This window comes from Drosophila subpulchrella, chromosome 3R (genome assembly GCF_014743375.2).
Source record: "Drosophila subpulchrella strain 33 F10 #4 breed RU33 chromosome 3R, RU_Dsub_v1.1 Primary Assembly, whole genome shotgun sequence".
In the NCBI taxonomy this organism is placed as follows: Eukaryota; Metazoa; Arthropoda; class Insecta; order Diptera; family Drosophilidae; genus Drosophila; species Drosophila subpulchrella.
Genome location: NC_050609.1, coordinates 11,886,212 through 11,904,164, shown reverse-complemented (window position 1 = coordinate 11,904,164; position 17,953 = coordinate 11,886,212). Strand labels below are relative to the sequence as shown.

The 17,953-nt window shown below is 38.4% G+C and overlaps 4 protein-coding genes across 5 annotated transcripts; 2 read left to right on the top strand and 2 right to left on the bottom strand.

The window, feature by feature from the left end:
- Positions 1 to 258: 258 nt before the first annotated feature.
- LOC119562926 (UDP-glycosyltransferase UGT5) lies at positions 259 to 2,950 on the bottom strand. The gene is made up of 3 exons (XM_037876077.1): positions 2,568 to 2,950; positions 1,423 to 1,682; positions 259 to 1,354 (listed from the first exon to the last, which is right to left on the bottom strand). Exons 1-3 carry the CDS (start codon positions 2,818 to 2,820, stop codon positions 281 to 283), a joined length of 1,587 nt encoding a protein of 528 aa, XP_037732005.1. The 5' UTR covers positions 2,821 to 2,950; the 3' UTR covers positions 259 to 280.
- Positions 2,951 to 3,680: 730 nt separating this feature from the next.
- On the bottom strand, positions 3,681 to 5,499 carry LOC119563115 (UDP-glucosyltransferase 2). Its single transcript, XM_037876358.1, has 2 exons — positions 5,241 to 5,499; positions 3,681 to 5,020 (listed from the first exon to the last, which is right to left on the bottom strand). The coding sequence occupies exons 1-2, from the start codon at positions 5,482 to 5,484 to the stop codon at positions 3,696 to 3,698; spliced, it is 1,569 nt and encodes a 522-aa protein (XP_037732286.1). The 5' UTR covers positions 5,485 to 5,499; the 3' UTR covers positions 3,681 to 3,695.
- Positions 5,274 to 8,495, top strand: LOC119563116 (UDP-glycosyltransferase UGT5). 2 transcript variants are annotated; one of them, XM_037876359.1, is made up of 3 exons: positions 5,274 to 5,412; positions 6,707 to 6,966; positions 7,152 to 8,495. In XM_037876359.1, exons 1-3 carry the CDS (start codon positions 5,391 to 5,393, stop codon positions 8,211 to 8,213), a joined length of 1,344 nt encoding a protein of 447 aa, XP_037732287.1. In that variant the 5' UTR covers positions 5,274 to 5,390; the 3' UTR covers positions 8,214 to 8,495. The 2 variants fall into 2 exon arrangements, with proteins under 2 accessions (XP_037732287.1, XP_037732288.1); XM_037876360.1 differs by lacking the exon at positions 5,274 to 5,412 and adding an exon at positions 6,374 to 6,648 and having other exon boundaries at positions 7,152 to 8,491.
- Positions 8,496 to 15,959: 7,464 nt separating this feature from the next.
- On the top strand, positions 15,960 to 16,766 carry LOC119561586. The gene is made up of 2 exons (XM_037875201.1): positions 15,960 to 16,026; positions 16,097 to 16,766. Exons 1-2 carry the CDS (start codon positions 15,976 to 15,978, stop codon positions 16,607 to 16,609), a joined length of 564 nt encoding a protein of 187 aa, XP_037731129.1. The 5' UTR covers positions 15,960 to 15,975; the 3' UTR covers positions 16,610 to 16,766.
- The last annotated feature ends 1,187 nt before the right edge of the window (positions 16,767 to 17,953 follow it).

Sequence of the window (17,953 nt, the reverse complement as noted above, 5' to 3'; positions counted from 1 at the left end):
TCAAATTTTCACGAGTTTTCCCAACAACACCAAATGGGTTCAAATTCGAAGACAGTTTATAGAAAAAACCATAGATACTTGCAAATAAATTTGCTGTACTTTATTGTGAGCAATTACAATGGGAAAATGTAAATGTAACTTTTCTAATTAATTAGACAATTGCACACAATAATAATATTTTTCTACGGAAAACCACCATTAAATAAGTTAAGAAACCTCTTTATATAAGCACCCTAATTTTAAACTGGTCATGGATACTAAACTTAAATATCACTTGAGTTTAATTCTGCTTGGCTTTCTTGTTCTGCTTGGGACTTTCCTTCTTCAAAAACAATTCTTGCAATAATCGGAACACCAAACGGATTAGCATAAAAATGCAATATAAAATGAAGATAATGCCGCCATACAGTATTAGCATGGCATCCAAATTGTGGTATTGAATAAAGTTCAGATCCTGAGAGGCGCTTCTCAGGTACTTGGCACCCTTGTGCCGGGAAACGTGCTCCACCCAGAAAACAGCACGCTCCAATGGAGTATTCTGCTGATCGCGATATCTGTCGGACATGTCGCGCACCTTCTTGCTGGCCTCAGGGTCCTGAATTAATCGCTGAATGGCTTCCAAAAGTTTGGGAGCTGTCAATTCCTCGTAATGAACCGTCACTCCATAACCATTCTGTTCGGCGCGAGCCATGTTCAAGAACTGATCGCCAAAGATTGGAATGCCCACGAAGGGTTTCCGGTGGTAAATGGATTCCGTGGTGCTCAGCAGACCGCCGTGGGTAATAAAGGCTATTACATTATCATGGGCCAAAATGTCGTCCTGGGGGAACCAGTCCGAAATGAAGACATTAGCAGGTTTTCCCGGCAGATCAGTGTCCTCGAATTTCCACAACACTCGTTGTTTCAGCTGGGCGAAGGTGTCGATCAGTGCCTGGCGTTTCTCCAGCGGAAGTGTTTTGCTCTTCAGATTGGAACCCATGGAGAAGTATATAACACCATGCTTGGCGCCCTCGATAAACTCCTGAATGTCCTTGGGCAGCGGTTGGCGCTTTCGGTTAATGTGCATACCGCCCACCTCGATCATATTGGGTGAATAGGGTCTTGGAAAACTGAGCGATACATGTTGGTTGAGCAACACCAAAGCCGTGTTCTTGCGCATTTCGTAAAAGTCCTGCTTGTTATTGGGGAAGTACTTGTGGTACAGGAGTTCCTGACGCGGCAGATAGAAATAGTTTAGGAAGATATATTCGTAGGTCAGGAAGGCCAGATTGCCCACTCGCTCTACGAGGGACATGTGGTCCCCAAACTTCAGCAGGGCACTTGGAACATACGATGGAGGGGACGGAGATCCCACCTTAAAGAAATAAGAAAATGATAATAAATAAAATATCTCCTATGAAAACCCTTTAAAGACTAACTCACCAGATCTGTGTTCCAGCTAATGGCGCCAAAAGTACCCAGACCTATAAGCGGTGCCTTGAAATGTTCTGCCAGTCCGAAATGGGCTTCGTTCAGGAAAACCTCGGATATCACAGCATCAAAAGTCTGATTCGATTTCATCAGCTCCAGCACAGAGGGTTCCGTCAGCAGCAGCTCGGTAATTTCAATGCCCATCTCATGGAAATTAACAATCTGCTTTATTATGGGCTCCTTGGATGATTCGAGCAAGTTGGCCATTCTTCCTACAAATTGTATAACAAACAGTTTTTATTTAATGCTCTATTACGTTGACATATATCAAATATATTTTGGCTGACGAAATAATTTATTTGATAACCTATTGCAATCAACAGTTATTACATTGTTATCAAATGCGTGATAACGAAGAAGAGATTAATGTATAAACCTTAAGTGGAGGAGTGGCAGAATATTTTTTATAGAATTTTATGTAACTGACTTTTTTTTGGTGAAATAGTTATCTACTAAATAATACTTGAGATAATTATATTTTTGTTAGATAAAGTAATTTTGTAGTGCGAATATCTCAATTTTGTGTTAAATATATATATAAATATGTATCACAGTTACACATAAATAGAACTTGCTTTATCAACAAATGGTTTTTGTATAATTTGGACTTACATATTCTGAACCACTCTAGTGTAACCTAACCGGTTTAGACCATAGGCCATATCCAACCATGTATTTACTAATAATAACAAGATGTTTAGCCTACGAAAGCAAAATAAAGAAAACCCTTTTAGTTTAGTATTACATAATTAAAGAAAGCATTGTGAGACAGGCCTACTAAAAATTGTATGAATAAATTTCTTGTTGCTAAGAATTTTTATTTGAACTTGTAAAGAAATTTCTTTGATGAAAGTTGGAATTAATTGGAGTTTTTTAAGTTAGAATTAGTGGTATTTTTCCCATTCTTACATCAGATTGTATAATGGTCTAGCCAATTTGTTGAACTACGATAAGATATTATAATGGATTGTATAAAAATACTACGTTAATAAAGGTTTTAATTACATTAGAATGGCCTTACCTTAGAATGACAGTCATTTTGTAGATGGACTCATCAGATTGTGTAATACACTAACCAATTATATAGATGAACTCACCTTGCATGGATGCCAAAATGCTCTTGACCGTCACATCTTTGATGTTCTTGATGGGTTTCTTCAACTCGAAGGGGGAGACAATGGTCACCTGATGTCCGGCGCTGGCTAATCCCTTGGCCAGGGCAGAACCCACATGGTAATGGGATCGGGCGGCGGTATGCAGGACCATCAGGTAGTTGTAGGCAGACACGCAGCTCAGCAGGCAGAGCAGCAGCAGGGCCAGAAAACTCGTTTGCCCAGCTGTTGGTTTCATTTTCAGTTTTCTAAACTACCAATTCTAAACAATTAATTCAACTTAATCGTTGCTAGTTGTGAAATGCGTTCTTATCGACCAACGATCGTGTTTTATGTAGTTGCTATGGGGGTGCGGACGCCTTGGCGCCTCGGAATAAACTGAGCTGCCATGGGTCCGCGATGAGGTAATTATAAGCGGTTGGGCTAGGTTCCCAGAACGTTTAAAGAGAGGGAGACTCAATATGTTTTTCTCTCAGTCAAATATATCTCAAGTGACCAGCAATAAAATTCTCACGATCTCTCATCATCGTTACGCTGCCGAAAACGCTTGTCAATATTTTGTAGGCCTCTCACGATCAAGTATCTCCAAAACTCCACGTAATTCTCTCGCTCTCCAGCGCCTCCATAATCAGTTCTGGTTATGGTGTTATTCTGTATTCTCGTTCTTTTTGTTTTGTTTACCGGCTTTATAGGGTTGGTATACAGTTTTGTTTTGTTTTTGAATTTCTCTTCTCTTTCTGATGACTGCTGGTGTTGAATCATGATTTAACAAAAATGTTGATAACTAAGAACTGTATGCATAAGGGGGACTCTGTGAAGTGATTATCGCTTAGGGTGGACCTTTTTTATTAGGTACAAATGTACCATCTTAAAAATTTTTAAAGTTTAAGAAATTTGATCCCAAAACATATTTTTTTATCTTAACTATAAAATTGCACTATATTTTCTTAGTTGAATTAATGAACCCTTTTTACATTAATATATTTTGATTTAGAAAATTTTGATATTTTTTGTGTTTTATACGTTTTATTAATAACAAAAGAATACAAAAAAGTAAATGATTTTTTTAATATTAAGTTTAGCTTTAAACTAAATTTATATTATAATCTTAACTTAGTTAGTTTTCTTTTTTAAACTCTTTGGCCTTGAAAGACTGCTCCTTACTTTATTTACTACAAATCGAAGTGTAAGGAATGCAGAAATAAGAACTAGGCTAAGGACGGAAAAGAATGTGGCCAGGACATCCAGATTGAAGTACTGAATAAAGTTCAGATCCTGACAGGCACTTCTCAGGTACTTGGCTCCCTTTTGCCGAGTCACATGCTCCACCCAGTAAACGGCGCGCTCCAGTGGCGTCTCCTTTTGATCCCTAAATTGATTGGACATGACCTTGGCTCGTTCTCGATAGCTGGGATCACTGGTAACCCGATCGATGGCGGATCGGAATAGAGAAGCAGTTAGTTGGGCGTATTTGACAGTGATTCCATAGCCCGATTGCTCGGCTCTCGCCATATTCATAAATTGATCGCCAAAGAAGGGAATTCCCACGACGGGTTTGCCATGGTAAATCGATTCCATGGTGCTCAAAAGTCCGCCGTGAGTTATAAAGGCAATCACTTTTTCGTGAGCCAAGATATCATCCTGGGGGAACCACTTGGATACAAAAACATTTTCGGGCTTGTCCTCGAAAGTTTCCTCCTCGTATTTCCAAAGTACTCGGTACTTGAGACTCCTTAAAGTCTCCACAATAGCCTTACGCTTCTGCTTTGGTAAATCCTTACTGTTCAGATTGGAGCCCAATGAGAAATAGATAACACCATGCTCGGCACCCTCGATGAATTCCCGGATTTTCTTGGGCAGGGGCTTTGGGGCCTTTCGATTCACATGCATACCGCCAACTTCGATCATATTTGGAGAATAGGGACGCGGATTGCTAAGTGAAACATGATTGTTTAGAAGCACCAAGGCAGTATTCCTGCGCATTTCATAAAAGTCCTGTTTGTTGTTGGGAAAATATTTCTTATACAGCACCTCATGTCTGGGTAGATTAACCAAATTCTGGTAGATAAATTCGTAGACCTGGAATCCCAAGTTCTGGGCTCGCTCCCAAAAGTTCATGCGATCGCTGAACCGCAGTAAACTATGTGGCACATACGAGGCTGGCGATGGAGTGCCCACCAGATCAGAAGTCCCTCCAGTGGCTCCCAAACTGCTGAATGTGATTAATGGAGCTCCAAAGTGTTCGGCAAAACCGTAGTGGGCATCGTTCATGAAGACCTCGCAGATGACTCCATCGAAGGTTCGATTTTGAGCGAGTAACTCCTGCACTGCCGGAGCCTTAAAAAGTGCACTGGTCAAATCCAATCCCATTGCATGTATTATTGGATACCGCCAAATCACCGACTTCTTGGCATTTTCCAGAATCCGCGCCTTATGAACTAAAGAATTGGAAAATATAAAGTTATAATTTATAATTTATAATAAATTAAAATTTAAAACTATTTTAAAACCTTACAATACAACCTATTTGTTGTTAACCCACTGGGCATCAAGCTAATCTCACATGTGTATCTTATCATATGACGTGAAGCTTGTTCCAGACGATAAGCAATACGTGCCAGATCGGAAAAACGAGTCTAATGAAAGGTTTGGACTCACCTCCCATTGCGGTGATAATATTCGGCGTGTCCACATCGATTAGGTTCTTAACAGGCTTCTTCTGGGGAAATGGTGATATCAAAGTGACTTCATGACCGGCAGCAGCCAGACCTTTGGCCAACGCAAAACCAACTGCATGATGAGATTTCGATGCAGTATGGCTCACCATCAGGTACGAATAACCCCATGTCTGGCCCAAAAAGGCCGCCAACAGAAAAAGCCAAGTCGTGAGGAGCCCATGCATTGCGACAGTACTTTCTAAAGTTCTAAGTAGACTGAAGAGAGTCTTCTTTTTTCGGTGCTAGTTATAGTATTTGATAAGAAAAGTTGTGAGTGGATTAGTGATACGCTTGAAGTGGCTGTCTAAACAATGTACAATGTACTAATTAAAAAATTTCCCAACATTGTCTTCATTCGTTTTTACGTTTCGTTTTTTACATACATTAATTTTAAAATTAAACAAAATATTTAAATTTATTTATTGCAAAATTTTATTAACAATATTAATGTTCTAGGCAATTCATCTGGACAGATAGTGTTCCTTAAATAAAATACTCTTATTTTTGTTACATACTAACGTTTTACTTTCTTTTAAATTTTGTTTGATAACGTAAAGCTAGTTCTCTTAAAAATATAAGCTCTTTATTCCTATTCAGACTTTCTCTTAGCTCAAAAGCTTTAAGTTGTGTCAAACCAGTTCTGTTTGGGTAAACTCTTTCGAGAACTTAAGTGCTTAAATTTAAATTCTGATTGATCAGCACATATTTAGCTCTTGACACTACACTACAAAATTTCTGATACAAATTCTAATAAATAAAAATAAAAACCTGTATATAGCAACAAAATGTAGGTTTGGAATTGTATAAGTGTAACAAATGCAAAAAATTTGTTTATATTTATATAACCAAAGTACTCTATTTCATGCTGCAGCTCATTCGACAGTCGACTTGACACACTTGATTTTCCACAATCAAAATTTTGTGTTTGCCATTTGGCTTGCGACCATTCCATGCTGAGCCTCACGCAAAAGTAGAATTTCACAATAATCGAGTGTATATATACTCTGATATCTATATAAATTAATGCTGCGCTCACCAAACATTCTCAGTGTGTTTAAGCAACGTGCTCAGTTCGGTTCGGTTATAAGTTCATCGATCGATTTTCATCACCATGCGATTTTTTACCTTGATCTTGGCGCTAATACTTAGCTTCGGTTACTCTAGTGGTTACAATTTCCTAATGATTCTCAATTCAGCCGGTCGTTCGCACTTTAATGTAGGCCATGCCTTGGCCAAGGGATTGGTCCAAGCTGGCCACGAGATCTCTGTGGTGTCCGTCTATCCATTAAAGAAACCTATACCTCGTTATCACGACATAAATGTGCCAAATGTGTTCAAAGTTATGGGGGGTGAGTAAAAATATATATTCTATTCTTTATCTAATTAATATATACGCGTTTTCATCAGGTGATATTGCTGCCCTCTGGGAATCCATTCAGAAACCACTGACTCAGAAGCTTATTGATCACTATCAAATGGGATTCCGTATCACAAGAGGACTTTTTGAGGACCCTAATTTCCAGGAACTTTTGAAGAGTAACCAAAGTTTCGATGCGGTCATATGCGAGACCTTTTATAATGATGCTCACTATGGATTGGCAGAACATTTCAATGCCCCACTCATTGGATTGAGCACCGGTGGAGGTCTGACCTTCATCACAGATATGGTAAGTACAAATATTTGACTAATTAAATAATGAATTTCACAACCAAATACAAAATATATTTATTTTGAAAGCTAATATATTTTTGTGAAATAACATTCTTTCATTTCATTAAATGGTGTAATTTATAAATGTTTTAATCTAAATTTGTTCTATAATTTTAATAATTTTATCTTTTTCCTCTTCAGGTTGGTTCTCCCGCTCCAGCTTCGTTTGTGCCCCACATAATGTTGCCCTTTAACGATCACATGTCGCTTTACGAACGCCTTTTAAACGTGGCTTTCTTGGCCTATGAAAGATTGCTACTGGACTATTATTATTTACCAGGACAAGAGCAACTCTATAAAGAATTCTTTCCGGGAAACAAGAGGTGTTTTTACGAAATGCGTCGAAATGCCTCCCTGGTTCTCATCAATCAGCATGTATCACTGAGTTTCCCACGACCATATTCGCCCAACATGATTGAAGTGGGTGGCATGCATATCGATGGAAAGTTAAGTCCGCTTCCCGAAAAGATCGAGAGATTCATTAACGAGTCAGAACATGGAGCAATCTACTTCTCCATGGGATCGAATCTCAAGAGTAAAGATTTACCGCCAGCCAAGGTTCAAGAGATCCTGAGAGCATTTAGTGGACTGAAACAGCGAGTTCTGTGGAAATTCGAGCTAGAGGATCTGCCTAATAAACCAGAGAATGTCTACATCTCCGACTGGTTTCCACAGACTGATATATTAGCACATCCAAAGGTCTTAGCCTTTGTGACCCACGGAGGAATGCTGAGCACCACGGAGTCCATTTATCATGGCAAACCCGTCATAGGACTGCCAATTTTTAGCGATCAGTTCTTTAATATGGCTCATGCCGAGCAAACTGGCTATGGCATAATGCTGGATTTCAAGACTCTGAATGCCAAAGAATTCCGGGAAGCTATCGAGAGGATTACCAGTGAGCCCTCATATACGAAAGTGGTTCAGGGCATGTCCTTCCGATATCGGGATCAGCAACAGACGCCTCTGGAAAAGGCCATTTATTGGGTGGAACATGTGACCCGTCATCAGGGAGCTGCCTATTTGCAGAGTGCGGCCCAAAGACTGAATTGGTGGCAGTATCACAATGTGGACGTCCTGCTGATCATTTTTGGCGGAGTGTTCTTTCTGCTTATTGGACTACCTATTGCTATATTACAACTACTGAAGAAAGTATTATCTGGGGGAAAGAAAACTCAGGGCAGGAAAGTTAAAAGTAATTAGAAATGTAGATCTCTACCTTTAAGTAAACAATAATTCAGACATGACAGTTTAAAATTATAAAGGATGAAATTCTTAATAATATTCAAAGATGTTCCTTATTGACTATTTTCATCAAAAAAGTAAAATAAATTGTTGCGCCTACACATTGTTCCCTATTTGCGTTTTAAACCATTGTAAAACCTTTAAGACAATATAATCTCTGCAGACTGAGTTCACCCAATGTATTTAATTATCTCCAACAAACAGTAGTAATTGCCAAACATTTGAATTTCTACCCCCGTTTCCATTTCCATTGGCCTACATCCATTTCCGACGCCAAGAGCAAATTACTGCCTAACAGCATGCTGCACAAAATTGTTTTCATCTTTTCCACCCATCGCACAAACAATTGCTAACTCGCATCGAAAAGTTGAGATGTATTTTCATGGGCTGCCAAAAATACATTTTGCTCTTCTATTATTGGCCACGTTATCAATGCACACACGTGCCGGTCGCTGATTGATTTCGCTGGGAAACGAGAGGAAAATATAAACCAAACGTAAATGACAAAATCAAATTGGAAATGCAGACGATGGGGGACGAAAATTTAAATAGGCACTCGAGCATTAAATTAAGCAGCAACAACTTAGGTCGCGGAAAATCAGTCAAAAAGAGTGAGTCAGTATAGAAAAAACACAAGGAGTGCCACTGTACCATCCGCCCACTTCCACGCCCACAAAAAAAAAAAGGAAAAGAAAGGAAACCGCTCCGAGGTGCAAAACGGCTGAAATGAAGGAAATGAAATGCCAAAAAGACAGAGTTTCCCCTCGCGCAACACACACGAAAGATTTTTCGAGTGCGCTAATACACTGGGAATAAATATAAAAACTAAAAAAAAAAAAATGTTTAATTAAAAAAAAATTTTAAAAATTGAAAAACAGTTTTGGTTTTTGGAAAATATGTTTTTATGTTAATTAATGTGTATTTCAAATGTATAATAGCCATTTGAAACTTGCTTAAATTACGACTAGATTAATGGATTTATTAAGAAAGGTTATAGATATTTAGTGGAAGTTTATGCAAGTGTCATACATTTTTTCTACCAAATGTGTTTAGTTTTTCCAGTTACAATTTTTGTAATATTTTTTTTAGGTTAAACTAGGTAATATTTTTTATTTTTGTTCTCTTGCATAATATTATTTACAAATACAAATTCAACATTTTTTTCTCAGTAAAAGAGTGTGTGCAATGACATTGAAAAGACACGTTGAGCGAGAGGAAAAGCAAGTGAAGCAGGGAAAAATATGGAAAATATACGTAATGTGAGCCAAAAAGTTAGCTATGCACAAAAACTTTTTTGATGGCGCGCTGAAAGTGAAAAGTAAATTTACGCTAAAGTCGCCGAAATGCACAGTAAAGGGAAAATAAAAATTGAGAGTTGAGTGGGTTTTCCAGAGCAGGGTGGCTGCAGGGCGGAAAAGCGGTGAGCAGCAGGGTGAACTTGCAAAAGAATATGAAATGGCAAGAAAAAGCGAAATGAAACGGAAGTTCAAGTTGATTTGTTTGCAGGCAAAGTGGAATTTTCCCGCTCTTTCTTTTTTTCTCTTACCTCTCACACATTGACAGCCATTTTGCGGAAACGGAAGCTGCGTTTCAATCGCACTTCTGATGAAGTTAACAACAACACTGAAAACAGCAACAACAGATGGCTGCGAGGGCAAATAAATTTAGCATAACAATGCTGGGTAAATTTACGACTGTGTGTGTACCACACTGCGTATGCGTATTATGATTATGATTATGATTCAGATATAATGGCCACACATATTAACAATTTTAAAGCCTATTTTGGGGGTGATTCTGTGTTTAAAGGAAAAAATAAAACAAATCAATCAGTATAATTAAAACAAGGAAGAACGCTATATTCGAGTACCTCGACTATCAGATACCCGTTACTCAGCTAAAAGGACCAAAGGAAAATGGAGATATGCAGCAAAGCGAGGTTGAAATGCGCCACCTACCGGCGGTAGACAGATTTAAGCGTTGTGGGCGTTAGAGTGGGCGTGGCAAAGTTTTTTTTGGATCAATCGATAGGTATTGACAAGACCAATACATTTCAGTTAAAATTTTGTATCTAGCATGAATATTGTGGGCGCCACAGGCTTGGGCGGTTTGTGGGCGTTAGAGTGGGCGTGGCACATTCGCGTGACAAACCTGCGCTGCGCTCAAGCCTACGGAATCTAAATCTGAATTCCCATTTCTCCATCTTTGATATTTTCCGAGATATCTGCGTTCATATTTACGATTTTTTGAAGTTTGTGGGCGGTTTGTGGGCGTTCAAGTGGGCGTGGCAAACTTTTTTTTGGGTCAATCGATAGGTATTGATGAGAACAATACATTTCAGTTAAAATTTTTATTCTAGCATGAAAACTGTAGGAGCCTCAGTTTTGGGCGGTTTGTGGGCGTTAGAGTGGGCGTGGCATTCTGCTGAAACAAACTTGCGCTGCGTAAGAAGCTCAGGAATCTGCACGCCTAATCTCAATAGCCTAGCTCTTATAGTTTCCAAGATCTCAGCGTTCATCCGGACGGACAGACAGACGGACAGACGGACAGACGGACAGACGGACAGACGGACAGATGGACAGACGGACATGGCTAGATCGACTCGGCTAGTGATCCTGATCAAGAATATATATACTTTATGGGGTCGGAAACGCTTCCTTCTGCCTGTTACATACTTTCCGACGAATCTAGTATACCCTTTTACTCTACGAGTAACGGGTATAAATAGTAAATGATATCTGGCATTTAGTACTGTATTATTTTCTGTAAATTAAATAAATGGCTAACAAGAAGGCAACTCTCGACTGTATTGCACTTTCCCCTCAAGGGCAACCTTTATGGGAAAAACATTTTCTTTTCGCTGTTTTTTAAACATCTTGGGGCTATGATTCATGCATGTAATGTCTGCGGTCCTTAATGTCGCAGTATCGTAATTAAAAAGTGCACTGCGGCGCCATGGGCATTATTTTTTGTATTATTTTCTTTTTTGGTTTCCCTGATATATCACACGTTTTCCAGCAGCCCCCTTCAGCATATGCAGAGATTGCGCTTGAAATGACAGTTGCACTTGCACCATGACAATGCGCCCGAAATGGAAATGGGGCTGGGAAATGGGGTGGGAAAATCAGACGGGGGGATGGTCAGAGGGGCTATGCAGCGGGGCAAATTGATTGCGATTGTTGAGTTGATTGGCAGGCGACACACACACACACATATATATATTCAACCATATATATATAGATTGACTGCATGCGACACTGGCAAACAAAAGCGCCGCTTTGTGGTTTTCATTGTTGATGCCATTTTGGTCCTTTTTCGCTGCGCTCCTTTCTCCTTGTTAAAGCTCCTTTTTTTGAACCCATTTGTTTTTTGGTTGTCGTCGAAATTAAGTTCGTTTTGTCTTTTTATATTTTGCGCTTGCCTTTTTTTTGGCATTTTTAACACGCTCAATTTACAAGATGACAGATAGTTTAGTGCACAGCTTAGACAAAGGAGTTATTCTTTGCTGTCTCACTTTATGTTCAAACTCTTTAAGTTATTTGTTATTTATAAATTAACAAATTTTAATTTTGTCAAACAATCAAATATTAGTTTCAAACTGTAGGCCAGGCCCAAAGCCAAATGTTTTCAGTTGATAAAATTTTCTTTTTCAAGCGCATTAAGTGCAATTTATTTCTGTTGTTTTAGGGCATGAAATAAATTGATTAAATTTGCGCAGCTATTGGCAATGGTTTCGAAGGTAATTATTGTCGCTGGCGGCAAACCAGAGGTGTAAAGAGTGGTGAGTAAATTTCAAAATGATGTGTCAAAAATTGAATTTTCATTTTAAAAGCAACTATTTTCGATTGGCGAACAACAAAAGCCATTAAATTAGTGTGTCGGCTCTTTGCCAAAACATTCAAGCTGCCAACTTCTTACAGTTTCCTTTAAGCCCAGCAGCTATTGGTGGACATAAAGTAAAGTGGCGTTCTCTTCTTAAGTGTTCTTGTTTTTTATACGGCTGGACGGAGCTCTTTGAAATATTAAAATTAATAATAAATGATGACGGCATTCATTTGTTGGTGCTGCTACACAAATATGAAGTCTTCATTATGGCCGAAGCGTTTTTTGTTGTCTATTTTCTGAAACTCTCCCACATCTACCATTACTCTCACTAACAGTTGCAGTAAAAAGTATATTAATACTAGTTGCCTGGAAAATTTTAACATATCTTGAGATAAAAATATAAGAGCGTTCTAAAACTATTAAACAATTATGATATATTGGCCTTAATTTCGGTTTTATTTTCTATCTTTCGTTCAAGATTATATTATATTTTATTAATTTTATTATTATATTTTTATTTTATACATTAAATTGTACTGTTTAAAAATAATTTTTTTTAATTTATTGAGTTAGAGCTATTCAATTTGTTGTGCTTAAATATTTTCTTTTATTGTGGCCGCGACTGTTGGCTCCTCTCTTTTCATCTGGTTGTGATTTTTATTTCTTTCGGCAATTTGTGCAGCTGCTTTTTCTTTTTCGCTTTTTCCCCGTTTTAACTCGCATTTGCTTCGTTTTTCTGCTAAATTAAATTTTATTAAACTGTTATGCATGGAATTGGTTACAATTTTTATTTTCATGCTATTTTGTCTGCACACACGCACACCCCCAAAATGGCCGCTAATTTCTTTTTAAATTATTTAACAATTTTCGACTGCTATTCGCCGGTTGTTTTTGAGCTGCCAGAACAATCTAATTAGGCTGCGGAAGAAGAGGAGCGACAATAACGATGACGACGCCGATTTGTTTTATGCCAATTTACTTGGCAACATTTGTCGTTAATGCGACTGCCAAGAAATTTGGCACTGTCTCAAAAATGCGGAAATCGCGTCTGCTAGTCACAGTTCCAAAAACAGGCATAATTGGGCGAAAATACATAAATTAGGGTGAATAGATTGGCCAAAGGAGAAAATGGATAAGAATTTGTTTTCAAAGGTATTATTTCGCTTTGCTAAAAACATTTAAAAAATAAATAAGTTTTTAAACTTTACACGGCGTCTGGAAAGACTTTTGCAACACTGTTTGGGAAAACGTACTAACGCCTCTTGCCAAATGTGTAAATGCAACTCTGCGCTTGGAAGTGCATTTTTACTGCAATGAAAATTGTATTTTTCGTTTATTTACTGATATAGTAACAAAATCGTGTGTGAAAGAGATCAAAAAAGTGCGGGACCAAGTGTACGAGTAAACGGCGGGCAATATATAATGAAATTACGTCAGTGGCGGTGCTTTAAGTGCCTGTTTTCTGATTGGATCGAGTGCAAGGACCTGGGCATCGCCTCAATTGGCAATTAAAGCGCATCAACATTAATGTCCGGCCGCCCTGACGATGATAATAATAATAATAATGATGATAACGAGACGACGGGCACGTATTTTCCCTTTGGCGAAAAGTGTCAGAGGGAAAATAAAAGCTGCACACAGGATTTTCTCGCAGGGCGCTGACATGTGGTCATTGTTGTTGCACTCTGACGTCAGATGGCAAATTAAAAAGCGCAAAGAAGAAGATGAAAATTCTTCTTTCCAGTGGCAGGCAGCAGGAACAAAAACAACAATGCAATTTATGCACGACTTGCATATTAAACGTGTGTTAATTTTAGAGCAGTGCAGCAAGTCGTCAGCTGTCTCTGTCTCTCGCCCAGTTGGGTGTGTCAGGCTATCCGTCCCCCTCTCTCCAACAGGAAATGACAGGCTGCGGTCAACGCCATTTGCTTTTGTTGCTGGGAGGGAGCGGGATAAGTGGTGTGCCCTCGCTGATCTCTGTCTCCCTCTATCTCTGTTTCGGTCCCTCAGCCATGCAATTTTCCAGTTGAAAGGCTTAAAACTAAATTAAACTTTATGACTTGGCAAAGAGCAACAGGATTTGCGTCAACTACAAAAAGGATTACACGATGCCGCCCTCTTGGGAATCTCTGCTTTTCCTGGCCAACGCATATGAAGAGTAATGTCTCGGCTTTCCTTAAGGGGATCAATAAATACTCTAAAGGATACTCCAACGAAATAAAATGGATAGGATAACTTTTGTTTTGAAAAATCCCAGTCGGTGAGCTAGCATGCTTCTACTATATAACTATTTTTAGCTTAAGAACCCTTATAACGAAACCCTAAAAAAACAGGATTGTTTTTAAATAATTCATTATTGTGATAGTTCTTATAATTCCTCCTGACATTGGTTTTTTATTTTTGACCAAAAACTATATAGTAAAATATTTAAAATTAATTTAGATTAATTCTTTATTTTATAAAATTAGGTATAGCCTGCATATGCTATATGGCTTATAACTTTAAAAAAGATATATCCTTTTTAATTTAATTTCTTAATTTAATTTTTTACCATTTAGAAAACAAATCTAGGTTGATACTATTTTAAAGAGTATTATTAAATTCACCTGGTCTCAAATTTCAATGGCTATAGAGAACTTGCTAAGCACAAACAAAGCAACAACCGTACAAATAAATGTAATGAGTCTAAGTGGCAGAGACAGAAATTGTCTGACATTTTATTGAGCAAATATTAAAAATATTACGAATCGTTGACCATTAGGAGCAGCCGTTGCTCCCCATCTGGGGGCCAAGCAAAAGCAGAAAGCAAGAAGCACAAGCACAAATACCACTTATGCGGATATCGGGGAGTTTGTGTGCTTGCGCTTGTGCTTGCGCTACGAATCTCCACAGATAGCCAACTTAATGTAATGACCGAAAAGAAATCCAAGCTCACAAACATTTGCACAGCTCCCGGGGTCCCTAGATCCATGGATCCATGGCTCTTGTCCTTGTCCGCTGGCTGGACATGTGTTTCCAATGGTTTTCCCAGCTTTTCTTGTTCGTTTTTGTTTGGGCCAGCACAGCACAGCTCGGGCCATTTAAAAACGCACAAAACTTGGCGCAAGGCGAAAAACAAACTTTTTACCGACCAGAGAAAACTCAGCTGGGGGCAAGCTTTCCCTTTAGTGGCTGCCGTTGCAGTTGCAGCGTTTATTTGATTTTTACACACCGATTTTGAGCTATTCTTTTATTAGATTTTTCGTGTTGGCTTTTTTCTACTCCTCTTCTGTCGGCTTCAGCTGGTTTTTCGCACTTATTTTCCTCGGTTTTTTCTTTTTTTTTTTACTTTGTTTGTCAGTTGTGAATTTGTAAGATTTGATTTTGAAAGTGGCCAGATAAAAAAAGCGTCCGAACGGGGTAAAACGAATTGAAAATGGCCAAATGGTTAGAAAGATTAGAAGCTGCAAGGGGCGAATGAGTTGGGGGAAATGGAAGCAATTCCACTTTGGAGATGGAGTGTGACAGATAAGTTGATGCTAAAGGGTTATGGGCATGGCATCCTGAAGTTTTCGATAAGTTTGCTGATAAAATTTGGTTGAATTCGTTGTTTTTAGATCTTTAAAATTAAAACTGTCCTCGTAGTGACGAAAATAAATAGTTTCGTGATGTACGTATTAATAGGAAGCCATATACCTTCGATCTTTATTATTATGTAATTTATAACATGTTTACTGTCCACCTAAACATATAAATTTCGTGTAAAGTTAGTGTTAAAAATAATCTATAATTATAAAAAAGATTAAAACATGTGAGATTACTGTAAATAACAGGGGATAAAACAAAAAAGCTGGCTATAAATATGGAGAGCAAAAGTAAATTTGAGTAATAATTGTTGAGTCGTTGTCTTCGCGTGATGTTGACATTCATAGTGTTTGTTTTTCTCATGGTGATACCCAAAGCCCAGGTAATATATACAGTACAGTCATATGGGAACATATGGAAATACTCTTGCTTACAGAATTTCGGTATTTCAGTTTCAGATACCAATGTCGTACGAGGCAAACTTTGTGTCCGTCGAAGGAGCACCAAACTCACTACCATTTGACATGACCCAGCTTCGACTGATTGGCCGAGAGCGTATATTGAATGGAACGTTTAAAATACTTGAGGATTTTGACGATGAACACTACAAATTTGCTGTGGATATCTATACCAATTCCGCCCGTGACGGCAATTTCAAGCTGATGCCGTTAGCGATGCCAAGTCAAGGTGTTTGCACAATGTTTAAGAAACATGGGGACTACATAAGGGACAGTATTAGGCACGGAAAAAATACCGACTTATATATAAACACAACTGCCTGCGTCTTTCCAAAGGGAACGTACTATTTGAAAAACGTTACCATTAATGTGAAACGTTGGCCAACAATAATGCCACGCGGTCATTGCCGACACGTTGGAAAATTCTATAAAGATGGAGTTCATGTTGGTACTTATAATGTTACCTCCTCGATTGAAGATCGCGTTCCTACCTTCTTCGGTTCTTAAATTTTCCTATAAAGGAATGGGATACATGTTGTGTTTTGCAATTGTTGTTGAATCAATCTTGTTTATAAAGATTTTATGGAGTAAATGTATTTAAACTGTGAGGACCGACTACATCTAGGAGAACTATGTTATATATTAATAAACCATCTACGCTGATTTAAAAAATGTTTTGTAACCTTAATTAAGAAATAATTCTACCATTCTTTTTATTTCCTGCAGGCTAACATCAGAGCTTATTTTTATAAATTCCTCAGCTTAAGCCCCTGAAAAAACACTATAAATTCCGTCAAAACCGCATAAAAAAGGCGTTAAATCTCGACTCAATCATTTTGTGTTCATCGCATCGCATAAAAAATCCATCTATATGTAATATTTAAATAGCCATACCCAAAGCACAAACATAAATCTCGGAGAGAGAAAAGCATCCACGATTTGAGCATCTGTGCTGGCAAATTTAAAGCCATTACACTAATAAATAATCTGCCACAAATTTAGCACATTGCCATCGATTTAATACAGCTTCAGCTTCATCTGCAGGAGCCATGGAGCCACAGAGCTCTCCGCTAAAGACACGCCCACAGACAAATCCGAAACCAAATCGCATAACCCCCACCATCACACATGCTCCATATAAATGCGGGGAGTTCTGGAGGAGATGTGAGGGCTAAAAGAGGTTTATTCCGATTCCGAGTGCTAAAGGGAGCCAGGAAAAAATGCATATGTCTGCTGCTGCTGTGGCTGCTTTCAATTGCTTTTGGCTCTTGGTTTTCGATTTTCGGCGTCGTGAGGGTAGAGGAAACCGGAGCGGGCGGGGCTGCGTTTTGGCCATCATCATCATCGATGGCTGCTTTCAATATCTAATAATATTGCGCATACGCCACGTTGCCAGATTCCAGCTCGCAGATTTCACAGTCGAAGCTGCTGAAGCTGTTGCTGCTGGTTCACTTACGTCGAGTGCGTGTTGGCGCAATAATCAACAGTTATATTATGAATGCACAAACACGGTGAGGACAGTCAAGGACGAAACTGTAGTTACTCATATGATGGTACCTTTAATCCTCTAGAGATTTAAGACACCAGTTATCTAGGCATGTTTAAAATGAATTTATAAATATTATTATAACATGCATCTTAATAATTCTTAAATTGTTGTTTTTAAGTTATAGGTAGAATCTTTTATTAACTTAAAATACATGCATATATTAAAATATTTATTTGTATCTTAAAGATACAATATGTCAAGTACAAGAACTTTGACCACATTTGTGATGTTCTCAACGCGCATTTTAACCCCTTTGAAAGGGGGAAAACTCCAACACAGTCTAACACTCTCACACACATGAC

What these genes read in the sequence shown, in the direction of transcription:
- LOC119563115 (XM_037876358.1), bottom strand. Translation starts at nt 5,484, where the DNA reads ATGCATGGGCTCCTCACGACTTGGCTTTTTCTGTTGGCGGCCTTTTTG. An exon ending in TATTATCACCGCAATGGGAG is followed by an intron (nt 5,021 to 5,240) that starts GTGAGTCCAAAC and finishes CCAATTCTTTAG; the next exon opens with TTCATAAGGCGCGGATTCTG.
- LOC119563116 (XM_037876360.1), top strand. Translation starts at nt 6,411, where the DNA reads ATGCGATTTTTTACCTTGATCTTGGCGCTAATACTTAGCTTCGGTTAC. An exon ending in TGTGTTCAAAGTTATGGGGG is followed by an intron (nt 6,649 to 6,706) that starts GTGAGTAAAAAT and finishes CGTTTTCATCAG; the next exon opens with GTGATATTGCTGCCCTCTGG. An exon ending in TGACCTTCATCACAGATATG is followed by an intron (nt 6,967 to 7,151) that starts GTAAGTACAAAT and finishes TTTCCTCTTCAG; the next exon opens with GTTGGTTCTCCCGCTCCAGC.
- LOC119561586 (XM_037875201.1), top strand. Translation starts at nt 15,976, where the DNA reads ATGTTGACATTCATAGTGTTTGTTTTTCTCATGGTGATACCCAAAGCC. An exon ending in TGGTGATACCCAAAGCCCAG is followed by an intron (nt 16,027 to 16,096) that starts GTAATATATACA and finishes TCGGTATTTCAG; the next exon opens with TTTCAGATACCAATGTCGTA.
- LOC119562926 (XM_037876077.1), bottom strand. Translation starts at nt 2,820, where the DNA reads ATGAAACCAACAGCTGGGCAAACGAGTTTTCTGGCCCTGCTGCTGCTC. An exon ending in CATTTTGGCATCCATGCAAG is followed by an intron (nt 1,683 to 2,567) that starts GTGAGTTCATCT and finishes TACAATTTGTAG; the next exon opens with GAAGAATGGCCAACTTGCTC. An exon ending in TTAGCTGGAACACAGATCTG is followed by an intron (nt 1,355 to 1,422) that starts GTGAGTTAGTCT and finishes TATTTCTTTAAG; the next exon opens with GTGGGATCTCCGTCCCCTCC.